Genomic DNA, 19,658 nt, shown 5'->3' with positions numbered 1-19,658 from the left:
ACATTGCTATAGTGAGACCCGAGAATAGTAATATAATGCTTCCTCTACATGTTGAAGTTGGTAACTTGTAAGCTAGTTGCCTAAGTTAACTAGTCATCAAATTGGAGACCAGTCTTGGTAGATATGAGGTATCTGATATTTTACAGTTGTTATTTAGCTTTGTGTTATCAACATTTTATTACCCCATTGACTAATTATAAAAATATTATTTATACATTAAATGCCTTCTAGAAAACTATTTATGGAATACTATGATTGTGTGAGTGTTAATTAATAATGAGGAAGCTAGGTATAGAGGATCAGAAAGCCAAAGTAAGTCTTGGCTACACAACAAATTCAAGGATATTCTGTTCTACATGAGATCCTGTCTCTAAAACACTTATGCCTCCAACATCCCCCAAAATTGATGACAATTGAGCTGCATATTATAAATTAAATAATGCATTTATCTTTTACTTTAAGAGGTTTACTTATATACATTTTGGGGTGGAAAACAAAAGAGGGTAATGAAATATATGGCATGCAAGAAGAAAGATAAATTCTTTGTGGGAAGAGAACTTGGGAGAACTGGTGTCAAATAAGAATATATATATATACACACATATATATTTCCATACATATATGAAAATGTTACCATGAAAAGTCAATTTTGTGTGCTAATTAAAATTGTTTTAAAATTTGTATGCATATATGCTGGGGATTGAACCTATATCTTTGGATGTTAACCATCTGTTCTACCACTGAATTCCACTCTAGACCAAAATTAAAGTTCAAAAGGAAAACAAGAGAGAATTTATGTGATGCTCTCACTGCCCTCTATTTTGTCAGCATATATAATAATAATGTTAAATACTTTGGAATTTATATCTTTCAGTATTTTTATGTCCCTCACTATTCTTTTATCCCAAGAAAAATTTAAAAAGTAAAACATTTCTCTACAAATCATACGTATTCTCAAGGAAGTCTGATATGACAAAGAAAAAAATATGAGCCTGTTTTCCTTCATCTTTTCTGGCTCCTTTCTGACATACAGTGACTAAAATGTGACACAAGATTCAATGATGTAGCTATAATAATTCATCTAATAATTTATTGTATATATACTAGATACCAAGTCATACTGGAGGCATTCAACAGGGCACCTGTGATCACAGAAATGCTCTTCCCCTCTTCTGTTTAGTACATTGCTACATGTTGCTATGACATCCTTAAAATGTGGCTAGTCTGAGGAACAAGAGTTTATAAATTAACAGTGGCAATGTGATATTCTCAAGGTTCTTGCATTCTAAAGAGGGGAGTGGACAAAGAAGAAATTTGTAAGATAATGAAAGTAGTTTCAAATGGTAAGAGAATTGAAAGGGAGGGCATAAGTACTGTTCCGTTATGGAAAGGAAGACACTGGGGCAAGAAAGGTTGGTGGATAGTCCTGGAAAAGGTTTGCTTTTGATCTGAGGCTAAATGACCAGAAGACATCTATGGAGAGCTGGAAGCTAAGTGTGATGGCACAGTGCTTAGGGTCAGCCTGGGCTATGTGGCAAGGACCTATCTTGACTAATTAATGCATGAAAAGTACTAGAGATATGGCTCAATGTCAAGAACCTAGTAGGCACACGGCACTCTGTTTGACCTGTGGGGTCAATTGCTAGGAGAATGCCACCTGAAAGGTAAGAAAATGTGCTAATGAGGGAACAAGTTTAGAACAAGGAAGACAGGGAGGGACGGAGGGAGGGGGGAGGGAAAGAAAAGGCAGTGTGGCTGTTGCTTTCAAAGGAGAGGAGGCTTCTGGATCCTGGGGCCTCCTCAAACTAAGGCACCAGCCAAGGATAAATAGGCAGTAAACTTCGAACCCCTACCAAGACCTAGCCGACGAACAGGATGTTTTCTACCGTTGAGTGGAGAGTGAGATCTGACTCTCACACGGACTCTGGTGCCCCTTTTCTGACCATGTCCCCTGGATGGGGAGGCCTGGCGGCACTCAGAGGAAGGATGGCAAGTTACCAAGAAGAGACTGGATATTCTAAGAGCATATATAGGGGGAGGAGGTCTCCCTTAGTCACAGACATAGGGGAGGGGAGAAGGGGGGAAGTGGGAGGGAGGGAAGAATGGGAGGAAACAGGGGAAGGGCTAACAATCGAGATGTAATATGAACAAATTAATAACAAAACAAAACAAAAAACAAAGGAGAGGAGGCTAAAGAATGGATGTAAGGGCTCCGTCAGCAAGTCTAGGGTTAAGGGATATGGAAAAACATGGAAGTATTTTAAGCAAAATAATGACAGCATGTGATGCTATGTCTTTAAAAGCCATGTTAGAATTATTTCTGGGAAATAAATTCTAGTAGGGAAAGATGGAGGCAGAACCAGCAAGCGAGGAACCACCCTGTCTACCAGTTGTTGTCTGGGGTGGCAGCAATAAGGTGAAAGTGAGAGAATTCTCAGTGGGTCTTAGAGGTAAAACCCAACAAACTTAGTGATGTAATTAGGATAATGAAAGGACTAATTTCTAACTCTCACATTTTGTTATAAGGTTGAATTTATTATTTAACTCTAAAACCATTGCCTATTATTATCCATATAGGCATATCACTTTCATGGCATAAGTTTGATTTGTTCCTCTTTGATAATTTAGAAAAATGCACCAACAAAAATCTGAGAATGCTTTGTTTAAAATAATACTTTTATTTTGCTATATACTGTAAATAAGGTTTGTCATCCTAGAGTTATGAGCTGATTATGTGATGTCTGCTTTCTGATAAATAAGTCCTGCCTCTCTCCTTAGATGCAGTATGTGTGGTTATTGCACAGGGTAAAGCTGAGCAGAATTCTGTTATGCATGTTCATACAGGAGCCTTACACATGGCTAGTTAATGTGTGTAAGGGCTTTGTTTTTTTCCCTGTCCCTAGTGTCTTGGCATTACTTTTATTATGTCTGCCCTGCTCCTGGATGAAATGTCACAAAGCATTCTTTTACTATTGTAGCTTCAACCAATTTCTTTCTTTCTTTTTTTTTTTTTAAAGAATGAGCAATTGCCATCATAAAGACTCCTTACTAGGGAACTTTCCATACTGTGTTATCATTCCACAAGTCTAATAATAGTGGAATATAAAGATTAAAAAAAAAGAAATTACCGCAATATCTAAAAATGATTTTGAGGCCTATAGCTAACTCTATAATGAGAAACACTACAAGTCTGGAGGAAGAGAAACAAAGAAAAACTGCCAAAGTCAGGGCTTTTACAACTGGTACACGATGGAGACTATAAATCTGAGCCAGCTAAAGATAGTTTGCAAATCACAGGCACCTTTACCATTGCCCCAAAACAATTAAAAACCTGTTCTGTATTTTTGAGATTGCTGATGCTTAAAAGTGGTCGTTACCTGGCTTTTATGAAAGACTATGGGCTTCTCTTTTCATAGCTGTATCTGCCTCAAAGCTAATTCTGTGTTTCCTGTGCAATTTTACAGTGGTGCTATCAGGGGGATTGTGTTCCTTTTGGCACTTGGCCCCAGAGCGTAGATGGGGGCTGGGGTTCCTGGTCGTTGTGGGGCGAGTGCAGCAGGACCTGCGGAGGAGGCGTCTCCTCATCCCTGAGACACTGTGACAGTCCAGCGTAAGTAGCTAAAGTAAGCCGGAGCCAACAAAAAGACACAGTTGGAACTGATTCAGAGCTGTGGTTTCGCATGTTATCTGTAAAAACGTTTCTTCAGCAAAGCTTGTCTTCAGAACAAGCAATGGGTCCAGGAAAGCAAAGGAGCTGTGAGAGAGACTTTCTTGTTCTTCCTTTCCCCTTATTGTCTAAGTAAGAATTAGAAAGGAGGAAAGAAAGAAAAGAAGTTCCCAAACCTTTAAAATAGAAAAGCAATGTCTGTCTAGAATAGCTGGATATCTAGCTCCTCCTCTGAAAACTACTGAATTATGGATGAATCCTTGCCTGGTTTTTGCTACATTACCGTTATTCCCAGGGGGAAAAAAGGGCTTTTCACATGTCACATAAAATTATTACAGCCACACAACAGTTAGAAGGACCAGTGAGAAAGCTTCACAGCACAAATCACAATGAAGACAATACTGCTCATGTGTTAACGTGGTTTCCGTTCACATGCTCCCATTGATCATCTCCCACAGCCACTTCTCTCGCAGGGCTGTTCCACGCAGGTCACCCTGCCCCTCTCCCACTACTCTCTTCTCCAGCCAGAGTCCTCGTGGGGCAAGACCAGCCCTCAGTGTTCTTTGCCAGGTCGATTTCTTCTCCATCATACCGATATACAAGTGGACTGTTGCTTGTGTTTACGTTTCCCTGTTCTGCCTAAGACTCCTTGGCTGCAGCTGGCTACACACCCATTGTGTCTAGAGCTGAGGCTGGGGACCTTTTCTGCTGACTAGTCTTTGCTGAAGAGTGATGTTATACCATCTCTACCACCCACCCCAACCCCCATCTGGGTAAAAGATGGTCTAGTTTAATATTTTGTTTGTTTTTACCCAGGTCTTTTGGCTTTCTTAAAATGCCTCCTTTCTGTTCTTTTTAATCTAATAATTGTTTTCTTTACAATAGTTCTAAATTTTATCTTCTCACTTTCTAGCTCTCCTGTTATAATTTATAAACCAGCCATGACTGCCACCATGTCAACAACCTTGCTTTGACCTCATAGTCCATTTCTCTCAAGTTTTTTCAAGTTGTTCAATTCATTGGCCTTCAAAATATATTCCAAATCCACTGATACCAGTGCACTGATCCCTTTTAGAGCAAGGCCAAGCATAATTAGCCTAAATTCAGCATAAGCTGCTATAAACTAGTATGCCACAATATGAACCCTTATGATAAATTAATGAATATGGGTATGTTAGGGAATGACCTGGACCTCTTTCAAAGAGGAAGATGATTTTAACTCGATAATAGTATTTCTGAATGATGGCATATGTCTTTCCCTAATTCTCAATACTTTTAAGATTAATTTATGAAAGAAAATAATTGATGTTATATATTTCATTACTTTGGAAGTAATATAATGCCATAAATGCAAAGCCATCTTATTTTTTAATTCAGTGTTTTAAATGTTATGTTGAAAGAAGATAAAAATGTAGTTTTGCATTATTTACTCTGAACTGGATCTATTCCAAGGAAGTCATTAACTGTTATCTCTTTGCTTCCTACATGAAAGTAAAGATTATAGGTTTTATTAAATTCAATTTAAATGGATTTTTATTATAAATAAAGTGTTAAAAGTCATTTCTATTGAACTGAATATTATGCTATAATTAAATATAATAATTACTACATTTTCCTAAGAATACAAATCATAACTTTTAAGTCTTATGAATTATTTATATATGCTGCCTTAATTTTATGTTGAATAACCATACTCATTGTTAACAATTATCATCATGATTATGTTAATAATTGATATAATGCCACCCTTTGTGATATTTTTAAAGTAAACTTTGATGTTTTCATCAAGCAATATATGTAGTCTTTGTGTGGACTGATATATATTATAATCACATGTTAAACAATGTTGTCTTCTAGACCTTCAGGAGGTGGAAAATACTGCCTTGGGGAAAGGAAACGATACCGCTCTTGCAACACCGATGTAAGTAAACTCAACATTTCCTATGAATAACTAGCTTACTCTCCTCCAAGGCAAGGGAAGCTTTTACCTTTCAGCTGTTTAATCAGAAATCCATGTGTTCAGGGGTCACATGAATGCCCTGAAAAGCCAGCCTCGACACTTTCAATTCCATCAATAAGGCCACAAGGAAGCTCCAGATGGAGGCGGGTGTCTTCTCACTAGAGGGGAGATCCACACATACCACGAATAACCCAGCCTCGGATCCCAGCTTCACCGCCACTGTGTTTCTTGAGTCCACAAGGATCGATCTTACTGTGATTTTCATCTTGTTTTGTATTCCTTACAGTGAGGATCCTCAGACTCCCACACCATCCCTCATCTCTTGGCATCTAGTTCCTTAAGAGTCAACATTATAGTCTATGGCCTCTTCTGTCCTGACTCCTGTCTCTGCCTCTGGCAACTATGAACATCTTTCTGTGCCTTAGCAATTCATGATCCATTATCAGCAAACTCTTTCATTGTCCTTTTTCTGAATTGTCCTTATCTTTACTTATCTGTCGCCTCTGTTGCTTTGATGAAACACCCAGACAAAGGAACCTGGGAGAGAACCTAGGGCATATTTTAGTTTGTAGCCCATCTTGGTGAGGAGAGTATAGCAACAGAGTATGAGGGCTGCCCATCAGATTTGCACTGGCACTGTAGAAACAGAAAGAGAACAGGAAGTGAGGCCACACCCCCCACTTCATGGCTAGCCCCCAGTGGCTTGCTCCTAGCAACACTCTACCTCTTAAAGGTTCTGTAGCCTTCCCCATTAGCACCATCCACTAGAGGCCTCTGTTCAAACCTCTCCTTCAAATCTACTGCTGCTTCTGTAGTTTGCAAACTGGGGCCTTCTTACTTTAACCCTTGGTCATTGTGGATGGGCTCTCCAGTGGATTGACCGTCTGTCATTTGGTTGCTCCTTTGAGACCACTCTCTCTCTATCCCATGTACAAAATAGCATTTCATTTTATAATATCAGACTGTTAACACACTAAGCTTCATTCATGTTCTCCTGCCTATTCCTGCCTTAATTCCTTATGAATTCATAAGTGTGTAGATGATTGTTCCTACACGTTCTCGTCTAGATTTTTCCATAAACATATACCTTAGAGAACAACAACAACAAGAACCCTCTTGCCAGTTATTTCAACTACTTCTTTTCTGCTCTTTGAAAAAAATGTTCTAATGGACTCATCTGTATATACTGAGTTGAATTCACATCTTCTAATTTTATTGTAAAATTGTTCTTGTTGTGTTTTCACCCCCATCTTAATGTTGACATGCTCCTCAGTATTTGCTAAACCCCGTGGCTGGTTGTAGTCTTCATCTTCTACCCGTTCTGCTCGTCTTGCTTCTTCTGTTATAACATTGTTTCTCCTCATTCTCCTCAGCTGGTTCCTAATCTTTTCTCCGAGTTCCTGGTGTTAGATGTTCCAGGGCTCTAGTGCTTGTGGTTTCTATGTTCTACCAACACCGTGTTATTGCTGCACTCACCCAGCTGCGGTGATTTCTAGTACTGTTATATATAATTCAGTTCCCAAGTTTGTATCTTTCTGTCCAGATGTCATCTATGGATACCAGGCTCATATATCTTACTACTTGTCTAGACCTTTAATAAAAATGCAGTGTTTAGTGTCCATAAAACTATTTTACACCACTGTTCTCTATCAGTGTTTTCACCTCAGAGGTCAGTTCCATCAGTGTGAGCCAAAATTGGAGAGGTGTTGTTGTTGTTGTTGTTTTGTTTAATCCTATCTGTCTCACTGTATTTATCCAATTTTCCCAGGAAATCCTGTTGTATTTTGTCTTAAAAATGTGTCTCAGATCTACAACTTTTCACTATTCCTGCCACTTCTACTCTGGTTTGAGCTACTGCTATCCATAGTTATCAATTTAATAGACTTTTTATGTTTTGATTTGCTTGTTATTCAGCCCAGAACCTTACACATGCTTAAACAAGTGCTCTACCACTGAACATCATTGTCAACTCTTTAGTAACCTCAGGTATCGATTTCTACCACTAATATTATACTCTCTGATTCTGAATATAGGAGACAGAGTAAGTCAGATTGTCCTCACTCTTTAGGACCCCCATCCCATTTTTTAAAATTCTTAAATCATTACAAAAGCTAGCAAGGTCTGTGCAGTCTGAGTCTCATTGCTTCTCTGAACTAATCTGTTAGCAGCTTTCTCATCATTTACTCTGCTCCAACTCCATGGATCTCCTTCCTTAAACGTGCTTGTCATGCTTTCTCCGTAGGACCTTTGTTTTGACTGCTTCCTTTGGCTTGTGAACTTGTAGTTGTTGGTCACTTTATCTTTACTCAACTTTCTCAGTTAGACCTCTCCTGAGTACTGTACATAAAATTGGAAACTTCTCGGCTCCTCTTTTTTTCTCTCATATTAAAACACCTCTTCATTGTGTTTTATTCTGCTAAACTTAGATCTCAGAGTAACTACATATATCTTCAGTTATAAGACTTTAAAAGTTGCTAGCACTATTCATTCATTTAGATTGAATGCCTATTGTATATTTCCAAGAAATCACTCAAATGCAGGATTCACAACAAGAACAGTAACAGTATGTTGATGCAAGTGATCTGGTATAAAAGTATGTAGAACTGGCACATAGCTAAGTAGGAATATAAGGATTCATCTCCATAGAAAGCTGGAGAGACCTGGATGGCAAAGAGAGTTGGCCATAAAAAAAATATAGTGACAATAAGAACATCCTCAATAAAAGCATAAAGAAATGCGAAGCCAGTTTGCTAAGTCTATCTGTTCTGAAGCCTTCAGAAGCCACTGAAGGAGCTATAGATTGGGCTTTAGATATGAATAGATTTGGAAAAGACAAGAGTGCAGCATAACAGTGAATAACTCAAGAGGAATTTAATGACTGACGAGCTGAGACAGAGGCTCTATACAAGGAATGAAAGTAGAGTCAGAGAGAGCAATTTGAGAGAAAACTAGAAACTGGATTTTTAAAAACCATAAAGTAAAACCCAAACCAAAATCAAAACAAAATAAGACTAGTATAATAGGAAAAATAGAGTGAGTTGGGTAGAAGTTGAAATAAAAAAGAAATATATTTGAATTTATGATATATCAAATGAGCATATTCACAGTGATGACAAATCCAGAAGGTAGTGATGGCAGCGTATGCCCAAACTTGAGTGGAGAGGAAGTGACTGAAAGAACTTCACAGCTAGTAAGATGGATGCCTCTTCCACGAGAACGCTGAAGACACTTAGGCTATCAGAACTTTGTGTATAGGGTGAAAGTGTTTCAATTCTCATATGCCTTAGTCTCTCCTCCAGGAGAGAAAATGGCCCTCATTAATTAAGCCCTAAATTGATTTAGAGTAATTGCACCAATGTCAGAAGAATAGAGATTTTCTTTGTTACTTTATACAAAAATGAAGTGAAGACCTATCATGTATATTAGGTAGAAGTGAAAAGCTCAAACCCATTTCCTCATTCACAGTAATTTCCATTATAATATAATTGAAGAAATTAACATACATTACTATAGGTATTATCCAATATAAATAATATCCTAGGCAACAGAACATGAGAAATAGGACAGACATTGTTGCCTGTACTCTTGACTGTATTAGAAGCTCAAATTATAGAATGTAATATTGATACACTAGCATTTTTATTACTTTTTGGCCTTTTATTTCAACTTTTACTGAATTATAAGGAGGGTGCTAACATAAGTGAATCATGACTCCTATATAATTAATCATGTTTCTTCATTAATATTAACCCTAACAATTCAGAACTTGAAGTAATTCAGTTATCACACTAAAATTTATTTTCCATTTATTAAAATCAATATAGTTGCCCAAATATAACTTCTGTCAGGAACTAGCTTTAATTTATCTAATAGATGCATATTAAAAGTCTCTATAATATTTTCTATTGACCAGAAGTTTCTAATAGAACTTGACTCAAGTTCTGGAAATAAGATATCTACTGTCTAGCCTGGTAGCCACTGACACTAATGCAGTTGACTAACGAGCAGTTGATATGTGGTGTGGCCGGATAATTGGAGAACAGAAATTTCAATTTCAATTTGAACATCATATGTAGCTAGTAGCAACCATATTGGTCAATATAGAATCAGAATATACCCATGAAATAAGAAAATCATTATAGACATTGTAAATAATGCTTTCAAGGAAAATATTTCTTGATTCGTTTAAAAAATACAATTGGTCTTCTGTATGTGTGGGCTTCACACTGGCCAAATTTTATCAAAACCAAGTCTGCTCAAACTACTGTACCAACCAAGGAAAATGCATGCAGTAAACCTAGGATCCCTGTTCCGATCTAGCCAATGGACAGCACATTCCCCACAGTTGTGTGGAGGACGGGGACTGACTCGGACATGACCTCTGGTGCCTCCTATTTGACCACTTCCCCTTGGTGGGGAGGCCTGGCGGCACTCAGAGGAAGGGTAAGCAGGCTACCAGGATGAGACATGCTAGGCTGTGATCATATGGTGGGGGAGGAGGTCCCCTTCTGTCACAGACCTAGGGGAGGGGAGTAGGGTGAATGAGGGAGGGAGCAGGGAATGGAAAGATACAAGTGAGGGGATAACAATTGAGATGTAATCTGAATAAATTATGTAAAAATGTGTCTCTATTGAATATGTAAGGAATTTTTTCTTGTGACGTTTTCCCTAAACAACTAGTTGTAACAATTATTTACTTTACATAAGCATTATAAGTTATCTAGAAATGTGTGAAACTATATGAGGGTTTATGGGCCATATGTTGCAACTGAATACTATACCATGTTGTATAAAACTACAGAACCCATGGCTCTTGCTATCTGTAGTGAGAGTAACACAAAAGAAGGGTACCATTAAAGCACCCAGTGAACTTTCACCCTGGTAATAGTCACAGAAGAAAGAAGATTAAACTGTCAGAGTGATTCTTTCTAAAAAGGGAAATAAGACAAAAGTTATTCCAATGGACTTTGTTCCCTCAATCAACTTTATTTTATTTATTATTTATTCATTCTTTCTTTTGCAGGAAGCTATATACTTATAAATCAGTCACTAGCAAATAAAAGAGATGTATCATAATTTACCTCTAATATAGAGTTTAAAGTCACTTTTCCTGAAAAGTAGAATCCTAGGCAAACTGTCAGAGTTCTCTTAAGAAGAATTAGGAAACAACAGATGTTAGGTAAAGCACAGATGTTCACCTTTGAACTCTAATTTCCACCGTTAGCAATTAAAGTGGCAACTATACAAGTAATAGTAGAAGGAGCTGATGTTAAATTTTACTAAGTACTCAGATGTACACTTGACCTATTACTGCAATGATCTTCTCTATCTGGACCAAAGGTAGTTCTCCCCATTCTGCTTAGTAATGATTTGGCTTGGAATATTTAAAATCCCATTTTCTCGGTATGAATTTAGAAAGAACCGTGATAGGGATAACTACTAATGTGTTCTCTTGTAGCCTTGTTTTTCAGTACAGATTTGCTCATAACTGACTGTATGACTTTGTGTCAATAGCTAGTACAGCTGTACCCCACCTCTTCCTTTTACAGGTACTCTGTCACAGGAGGCCTTGGATAGTTCTACCTGATTTTATATGCTGGGCTCTTGACCAACTCAATAACCTTGACTTTTCCATAATTAGTCATTTCAATTTTTTCAAAAAAGAAAGTCTTATATTTGCTTTAGTATTTCTTTACTTAGAATGATGGATATTTTCAAAAAATGAGCTCTTTGAAATATAGGTCTTTAACCCAGTTTTTAAAAAAAGCCTGTCATTTTTACCTTGGAGTTTTGTGAAAGGGATTTCCAGAATTATATGTCAGATTAGATCTGACATATTGTTAAAAATCTACCAAAAGGGTTCCCGAAATAAAGACTCTATTTTATAAGACAGAAATTAGTTATACATCATGGTGAATTAATTGTAGGAAGATTAACTAAGGTAAGTAAGTGAGTAAGCATTCATTACATTTCTACTGGCAAAGAATGAACATTACAATAGGGTTATTAGAGGACTATAATATGTGTCCTTTAAACTACTTTAGTACTCTTTCTAAATGCATAATAGTTTATATGTTATGTCTGAACTACTGTGACTTAAAAGAGATAAAAGAATACACTTTTATCAGGCCAGCCTTAGTTCATATAGTGTGTTTATATTATGCAATCCTATGTGCATCATGTGTTATGCCAGTAAATGAGACCTGAGTGAAATATTTCCAGTTAGTTAGATTAGATAGTTAACAACTAAAAAATATTTTAAAGTATTTTTTGACTTGGCCATTTGTGAGCTAAAACTTTTCTTGAGACTTAAATATGAATAATACAAATTATAAATTTAAAAATCCTGGAAAATTTTTAAATCAAAACCCAGAATTAACATCAAGCAGTCAAAGAACAGAAGAACAAAGATCCTTTTGTTTCGTTTTTGTTTTTGAAGATGGTCTCACTGTGTAGCGCAGGCTGGCCTGAATCTCAGCTATATATCTTCAATTCACTTTGAGTTGTTGACAGTTCTCTACTGTCAACATCCCAAGTGCTGCGATTCAAAGTGTGAGTCACCACATCTAGTGTCAAAGTCGTTGTATGTGCAATTACTTATTTAGAGATTGAACCAAGAGCCTAGCGTGTCTTCAGTACAATAAGATGTACTACTGAGGTATAAGCTCCATCCCCAGCCCAAAAGAATTGTTAGTCTCATGACTGGGCATGCTCTGTGCTTTCTAACTATTGCTAAGAATATACATTATAATAGAAAGTGAAAAAACTAGAGGATTGGCTAATCCATGTGTATCTAATAGGTTCTATTTGAATTATTTCTGGGGCATGCAGTCTCTTCTATATAGCTTGTCAATTTCCTATATAATGTGGAAGTCTTTCTCATTCCATTCTAGGGACTGGCTGGTTGATACTTTTGCGTTTCTACTTATTTCTCATTTTACATAAAAAAGCTCTCTCTCTCTCTCTCTCTCTCTCTCTCTCTCTCTCTCTCTCTCTCTCTCTCTCTCCCCCTCCTTCCCTCTCTCCCTCCCCCCCCCTCTCTCTCTGTGTACACACGCACGCAGGATGGGAGGCTTCATTGGCAAAATACTTGCTATGTAAACATGAAGATCTGAGTTCAGATGCCCAGAACCCATGTAAAAAGCTACCCAGCATTTGGAATAGTGTCTGTGCAGCCAGGGAGAGTCCTGGAGACTCAGCCTAGCTGAATGAATGGGCTCCAGGTTCAATGAGAGACTCCATCTCAAAGAATAAGGTGAACAGCGATCACAAAAGATATCAACATCAACTTCTGACCTCCATATACTTGCATACACAACACGTGTACATGCACCTGAACACACATGTGTACACACCTACGTTAACGTGTATATGATACATACATATGCACATGAAACAATAGTCTTAATAATGCTGCTAATAATTGTTGGTTATAAATTTTTCATAGTTATTCTACCACTGCATTAAAATCATGAGTGAATAACAGAATGAGTTTTAAAAATCAGAGAACTAAAACCTGAGTGTGCTCCATACTGCCCTAAACTACCCTTGATCGTTTGTCTTCTAACAGTTGTTGAAGTGTGAGGGGTCACTGTTATTAATTGCTACAAGAGGTGAATTGTGTTAATATCAAACAATTCTGATTACAGTCATAGTTAATATAAACCCTATACCAGGCATCCAGAGCTCATGGTCTGAAGAATCATTTTCTGAATTATGTACTCAATGCTGTCATATCCAAGTCCAACCTGAGCATTGCAAATACTTCCACAGGAGGAACACAGTTGATTTTTTAAAAACCTAACAGAGCAAAGAAATAACACTGGGTGGGTTATCTACCTACCTATCTATCTATCTATCTATCTATCTATCTATCTATCTATCCTTATATACTTATATCACTATATATATATGCATATATATATATATACTTATATTGATGCAGTAACATAAGAAACACAAAGAAACTAGACAACATAACTCTTCCAAAGATTATTAACCCTATAGCAATAGCTTCTGATAAGAAAGAGTTAGGGCAAATCTCAGAGAACTCAAAGCAATGATTCTAAGTATGTTCGAAGACAAACAGGATAGTACAGTAAAGTTGACGGATGGTTTAATGAGGAGTTCAGCAAAGATAAATACTTACAAAAACACAATCTAAACTGCTGACAATTAAAAAAAAACATAGTAAGTCAAAAATTTAAAATGTATGGAAACTCTCAGCAGTAGAATGGAACAAGGAGAAGACCAAATATCTATAATATCTGAACATGAAGACAAGGGAGAGGAACTAGAACAAACCTGCAAGGACAAAGACAAAATCGTAAGAAGGGATCAGTGGGAATTATAAGATATATGCAACATGTTGAAAATACCATATTTTGAGTTAAAGACAGAGAAAAGGGAAAAGAATCTCATTCTAAAGGCATAGAAAACATTTTTTAAAAGAATGCATGGGATGGGATAGAAAATGAGATGTAATATGAATTATTTTATTTTTCAATAAAAATGTGTTAAAAAACATTAAACATAGAAAAAAAAAAGAATTGTCTAGGTTACCTGGGAGTAGAAAATGAAGGCTACATCAAGCTGTATCTTACCACAGTGTTCCATGAGGCATGGGAGTAAAAGGAGCTGTATCTTGACAACCAAGTTCAAGTGGACATCCTTCAGATGTGACTCAGTGTGGAAGGAAAGACAACTGCATAAAAAAAAAAAACTAACCGAAATTTCCTGAGATCTTCTGGAGTGAGCTCTTGGCCATCTAAAGTCATTATTCATCTTTTGTGTCTGACATAACAATGTGTGAGAAGTTAAGACTCTTAGGAGAAAACAAACATAGGTATGTGACTGCCATGTTTCAGAGTTAAAGCAAATAAAAAGAAAATGATTTTTAATAGATTTCAAAAAAAAAAAAAAAGAATCAGAACAGAAACTTTCCAAGAGTTAAGAAAAGAAATGCCAGTCCAGATACAGGAAACATTTAGGCCACCAAACATATAAAAGCAGAAAAGAACCTCCCCTTGTCATGATATATTTAAAATACTAACTATACAGAACAAAGAAAATATATTGAAATCAACAAGAGAGAAAATAAAAATCACGTGTAAAGGCAGGCCCATACGAATAACAGCAGATTGTTTAAATGAAATTTTAGAAGCACAGAACATGAAATGAGGTATTTCAGGTTCTAAAAGATGACAAATATCAACACTACTATACCCTTCAAAGATATGTCATAATTGAAGGAAAAAGAAAACTTTCTATAATAAAAGTAAATAGAAGGGATTTATGAGCACTAAGTTAACTCTACAGTAAATACTTAAAGGAATCCTTCAGATTGAAGAGAAAAAAATCCATCCACGAGGCCACAGGAATTAATGAACCATGCTAGAGTATACTAAATAAGGAGGGAGGGAAAAACAATACAAAATCAATAGAATGGCAGGAATCGATGCACAACTTTAGTAACTGAATATCAATTATGTCCAGTCCCCAATCAGAAGACACAGAGTAGTGGATTGCTTCAAAAAGTGGGAGCCTCCAAAAGTCTCCCTCCCTCCCTCCCTCCCTCTCTCTCTCTCTCTCTCTCATGCACACACAGACACACACACACACACACACACACACACACACACACACACACACACACAATCAAACAATACCAAGCAAATGGATGTGAAACTTAGAGATTTCATCTCTACCCAGTTAGAAAATAAATAACAACATATCCTGGTGGGAATATATGAATGCTTATCCACTGTTGGTTGAAGTCTACATTGATGCAGCCTCTGAGGAAGTCAGCATGCAGGCTTCTTGAAAAGCTAAAAGATAGAACTGCAGTATGACCCATCTATACCATTCTTAGGGGTCTATGTCCTCCTATTGAGAAACTTGAACATCTGCATTCACTGATACTCTATTCATAAGTAATTAGAACACAAAATCAGTTTAGATGTCATTTAACTAATGAATGGAAAATGAAAATATGGCACATATGTACATATATACACTAAAATTTTATTTAGCTGTAATCGAAACTGAAATTATGAAACCTGAAAAAAATGAATGGAAAATGTTATATTGAGTGAGGCGACCCAGGCTCATAAATGTTATGTTCTTTCTCCTCTGTAGATCCTGCACTTGATCTTTAGATTTGTCTGTTAAACTTGGAGTGCCTGCACAGAGCTCAGGAAGCTAGGAAGGGCTGTGAGAGTGAGGGAAGTGGCTTATGGGGAGGCGGTATAATAAACACATAGTAAGAAGGTGAACATGCAAGGAATTAAATCTTTAAGTGTGGGTGAGGACGGGGGCTCAAGGAAGAAGAGGTGATGGCGTATGTGCTACCACAAACTAAACATATATGAAAAACCCTTAAGGAAACCCATTTCATGGGAAAAGGAGAAAGAAAAATCAGAAGAGAGAAAACAGTATAAAACTGGAATAGAATCAGTGCAAAAGAGCGTCATTAGGTCCTTCTACTTAATAAAGGTGGCTCACAAATTTAAGTCTAAGACTCCCAATGAAATAAGATTCATGGCATCTGTAGACATGACAAAAGAAGGCATATCCACACTGGAACGATTCTCTGCTTAGAAGCTTGGTGTTACCCGTGCACAATGCTATTGTGGTGAATTAGATTGAAAAATATAAGACATAAATCTTATGCTTAAATTACAGGGAAATTAAAGCCTAGAACCCAGATAAGTCAAGTAGTCTTACAAAAAGCAAGTAAGCAAGAATATGGATATGTACAGCTTCTCCTTAATTTTATATAATTCCAACTACAGACATATGAAGGGCTGAAAGAAAGGGATCACTGGCAGAAACTCTTATTCCAGTTCAGAGAAAGACTGGTAAATATAGAATAGAAACCTTAGAAAGACAAGACTCAGTACAGCCCTAAAAATATATCACAAATGCATGTCCAGCTATAAATTGACTTGTCACTCTTTAAAACATTTTTTTAGAATTATTTATTTTTGTGTGTATTGAGTGCGTGGTCTGCATGTGTGTGTGTGTGCACCACACGCATGTCTGGTTCTTTAGCTGCAGTAAGAATGCTTAGCCACTGAGCCAGCTCTCCAGCCCCGGCCTGCTGCTCTTAACAGAATCAAACGAACCTTTTTAGAGTCTGTGCAGTGAGGGTGACTAACTGCATTAGGATGTATGGGAAAAACATTTCGTTTCTTTTTGTAAATATATTTTATTAATTTATTCATATCACATCTCAGTTGTTATCCCATCCCTTGTATCCTCCCATTCCTCCCTCCCTCCCATCTTCCCCTTACTCCCCTCCCCTATGACTGTGACTGAGAACAGTTTGTTTCTTACATGACAAAGTACAGTCTCCCAAAGCTGCTAATCAAAGACCCCTTATTTCATGTGCATATAATGCATGCTAGATAATGGCCATAATACTAGAATATGACAATAGAAGTATCTGCAGGGGAAACTAATATGTTTTTCATCTTGAAATTCCTGGGAGGCCAGGAGCATTTCTTTAAGACATTTGGGAGGAGGCTGAAGAGATGGCTCAGTGGCTAAGAGCACTTTCTGCTCTCGCAGAGGACCATGTTCAGTTCCCAGCACCCACATAGTTGCTCACAACCTTCTATAACTCCAGTTCTAGAATATCTGATGCCCTCTTATGCCTCCACAGGCATCAGCACACATACAGGCAAAATCTTTTACACATAAAATAAAATTTACAACTTTTAAAAAGACATATGGAAAGACTGAAAAGTTCAGTCTCTCAGCACTTGAGTATTTGCGTTATTAACTGATCTAATAGACATAGCTTACTGGAACATGGGTTTGGCCAGCATGATTTTATGCAAAGCATGAAGCTAAAGGCGCATTAACTTGTGTAACAGTTCTGTTCGGTGAGTGAGAGGTCAGAGGCTAATCTCTGACAGCTTTTATTAATGTTTAAAGGTAGGCAATGATGTGATTATCCATTAGGCCACTGTCAGAAATAAAGATACTTACTCTGTGTTTAATCCTTTGACAAAACGTTTGCTCAGAAATTGCTTAAAAATTGGCTTTGGTTGTTATCTGTGTGAGGTCTCCTATATACCAGCATCTAAAAATATTGACTACTAAACAGATAGATTTGATTTCATGAGCAGTTTTCTTTTTCATCTTTCCTAAAACTATTGCACATAATTCACTAGGAAGGTGAAAATTCTTGTGTATAGTGAAGTACTTAACTAGCATGATTTAAATCAATAATAGGAATACCCTACTAGACAATAGACAACTTAATGTTTAGAAAAAGTAAAATTTGACTGTACTACATTAAGGTCACTTGTTTTATTTTTGAAATTATAATATTATATAATATCTCTCTTTCTTTCCTTCAAACCCTCCCATATACCCTTTCTTCCTCTTATTCAAATTCATGGCTTCTTTTTTTATTATTTGTTGTTACAAGTATAGATGTATATGCATACCAATTCCAAAACATAACCTGTTCAGTTTTCAGTTGATATAATGTCGTGTGTGTGTGTGTGTGTGTGTGTGTGTGTGTGTGTGTGTGTGTGTTCAGGGCTGACCGTTTGGTGTTAGTAACCAGTTGGTGTGATAGTTCCTGGATAACACTATTCACTATTTCTCCCACTCCCAGCATTCCTTACTTGCCTGTAGTTCTTTGTACAGGCTTGACGCCTGGTAGGCTTCCCCCATCCACATTGACATGTCTGTTGTTGTCCTTGTTTAACTCATGGCTAGGCAGTCATGTTGGGGAGAGTTTTGGGCATAGCTTCTGATAGTACTAGAAGATACTGTCACACAGCAACTTCCCTTATCTCCTGGCTCTTGTAATCTTTCAAAAATGTTCCCTGGGGCTTAGGTATGTGAATTATTTTATAGATATGTCTGTCCATTGGGACTAGGTTCCAAAACTATGCACTTTGGTTGTGGTTTTCTGTAATGGTCTCTAACAGTGGCACACATACTTTGGTAGTAACCAGCAGCTCTCTGTTTGGGCCCACTCAACAAGAGGAAACCCATGTCTTGTCCTGGAGACACAGTCAGCTGTGCAGGGCTAGTGATACCATGGGTCTTGGAGAAGAACCTACAACCTCCACTTTATTCAAGCAGTACAATCATCACCACTGCACTCTACATATTTATCCTATACCACAGATATGGTAGCCTTCACCCCTTATCAAGGAGACTTCACTAGGGACCATGAAAAAGGTTTACTTACATTTCTAGAAAGAATTTCCTTTGTTGTTGTTGTTGTTTTCTTTGTTATTTGTGAGTTATTATTATAGAAGCCTAGAATAGAACTACTGATGACATGCCTAAGCTCCTGGAGTAGAAAGTCACATCTTTCTAGTTTCTCAAGCATCTTCTTTGCTTCTTTTGTGCATTCAATGTGCAATAACGGTCTGATGTCAAAGGGCTTTTCAGGTCTTCTGTGATCTGCCCTAAAATGCAAGTATAAATTACGTCGTGTACTTGAGTGTATTCTCAGTCAGTTATATATACTCATATCCTGTTTGATTTCCTTAGTTTCTTGCTTAAATCTTAAATGGTATTATTGTCTTGGTTGTGTAGACAGGAAAATTATAGCATATATTTGGAGCCAGGCTTGTGGTGAAAAATAGTGTTCATTTGGGAGTTAAATTCATTTGAGTTTGAATCCTGACTCCAACTCTACTTCTGTCTGACATTGGCAAGTCACCTAACCTCACAAAACTTCTGTTAGCTCCCAAATAATAGGATATAACTATACCAAACGGGTGGTTTTTTTTTTGAGAATTAAAAAAAATACCATATATAAAACATCATAGTGCTATTTCTAGTCCTGAATAGACAAGTCAATTGAGTATAGCTAATTACATCTATGACTTGTAGGTTGCAATGTGGTTTCATGTATAAATAACCTCACTCAATCTTCAAATCACTTTTATAAAGAAGGACAAATGTTCTACAAATATTTTTAAATGAAGTGGCTAAATCTCAGCAGTAGGCTAGCACTATGGAAGTGATTCAGCGAAGAGGTGCTTCTCAGTGATC

At 37.1% G+C, this 19,658-nt stretch overlaps 1 protein-coding gene across 5 annotated transcripts in view; it reads left to right on the top strand.

The window, feature by feature from the left end:
- ADAMTS6 (ADAM metallopeptidase with thrombospondin type 1 motif 6) overlaps positions 1-19,658 on the top strand; it is a 234,947-nt gene that overhangs the window by 126,749 nt on the left and 88,540 nt on the right. For all 5 annotated transcript variants that reach the window (XR_014783308.1, XR_014783309.1, XM_084802031.1 and 2 more), the window contains 2 exons: positions 3,465-3,610; positions 5,525-5,588. Coding sequence is in view for 3 of the 5 variants with exons in the window: in XM_084802031.1 (XP_084658157.1) it covers positions 3,465-3,610; positions 5,525-5,588 (210 nt within the window). In the remaining 2 variants the exon portion in view is untranslated. The remainder of the gene's footprint in view (positions 1-3,464; positions 3,611-5,524; positions 5,589-19,658) is intronic.

This window comes from Acomys minous (assembly GCF_964271855.1).
Source record: "Acomys minous genome assembly, chromosome: 11".
NCBI lineage: Eukaryota > Metazoa > Chordata > Mammalia > Rodentia > Muridae > Acomys > Acomys minous.
The sequence above is the reverse complement of the archived record's forward strand: the minus strand, read 5'-3'. Positions and strand labels throughout refer to the sequence as shown.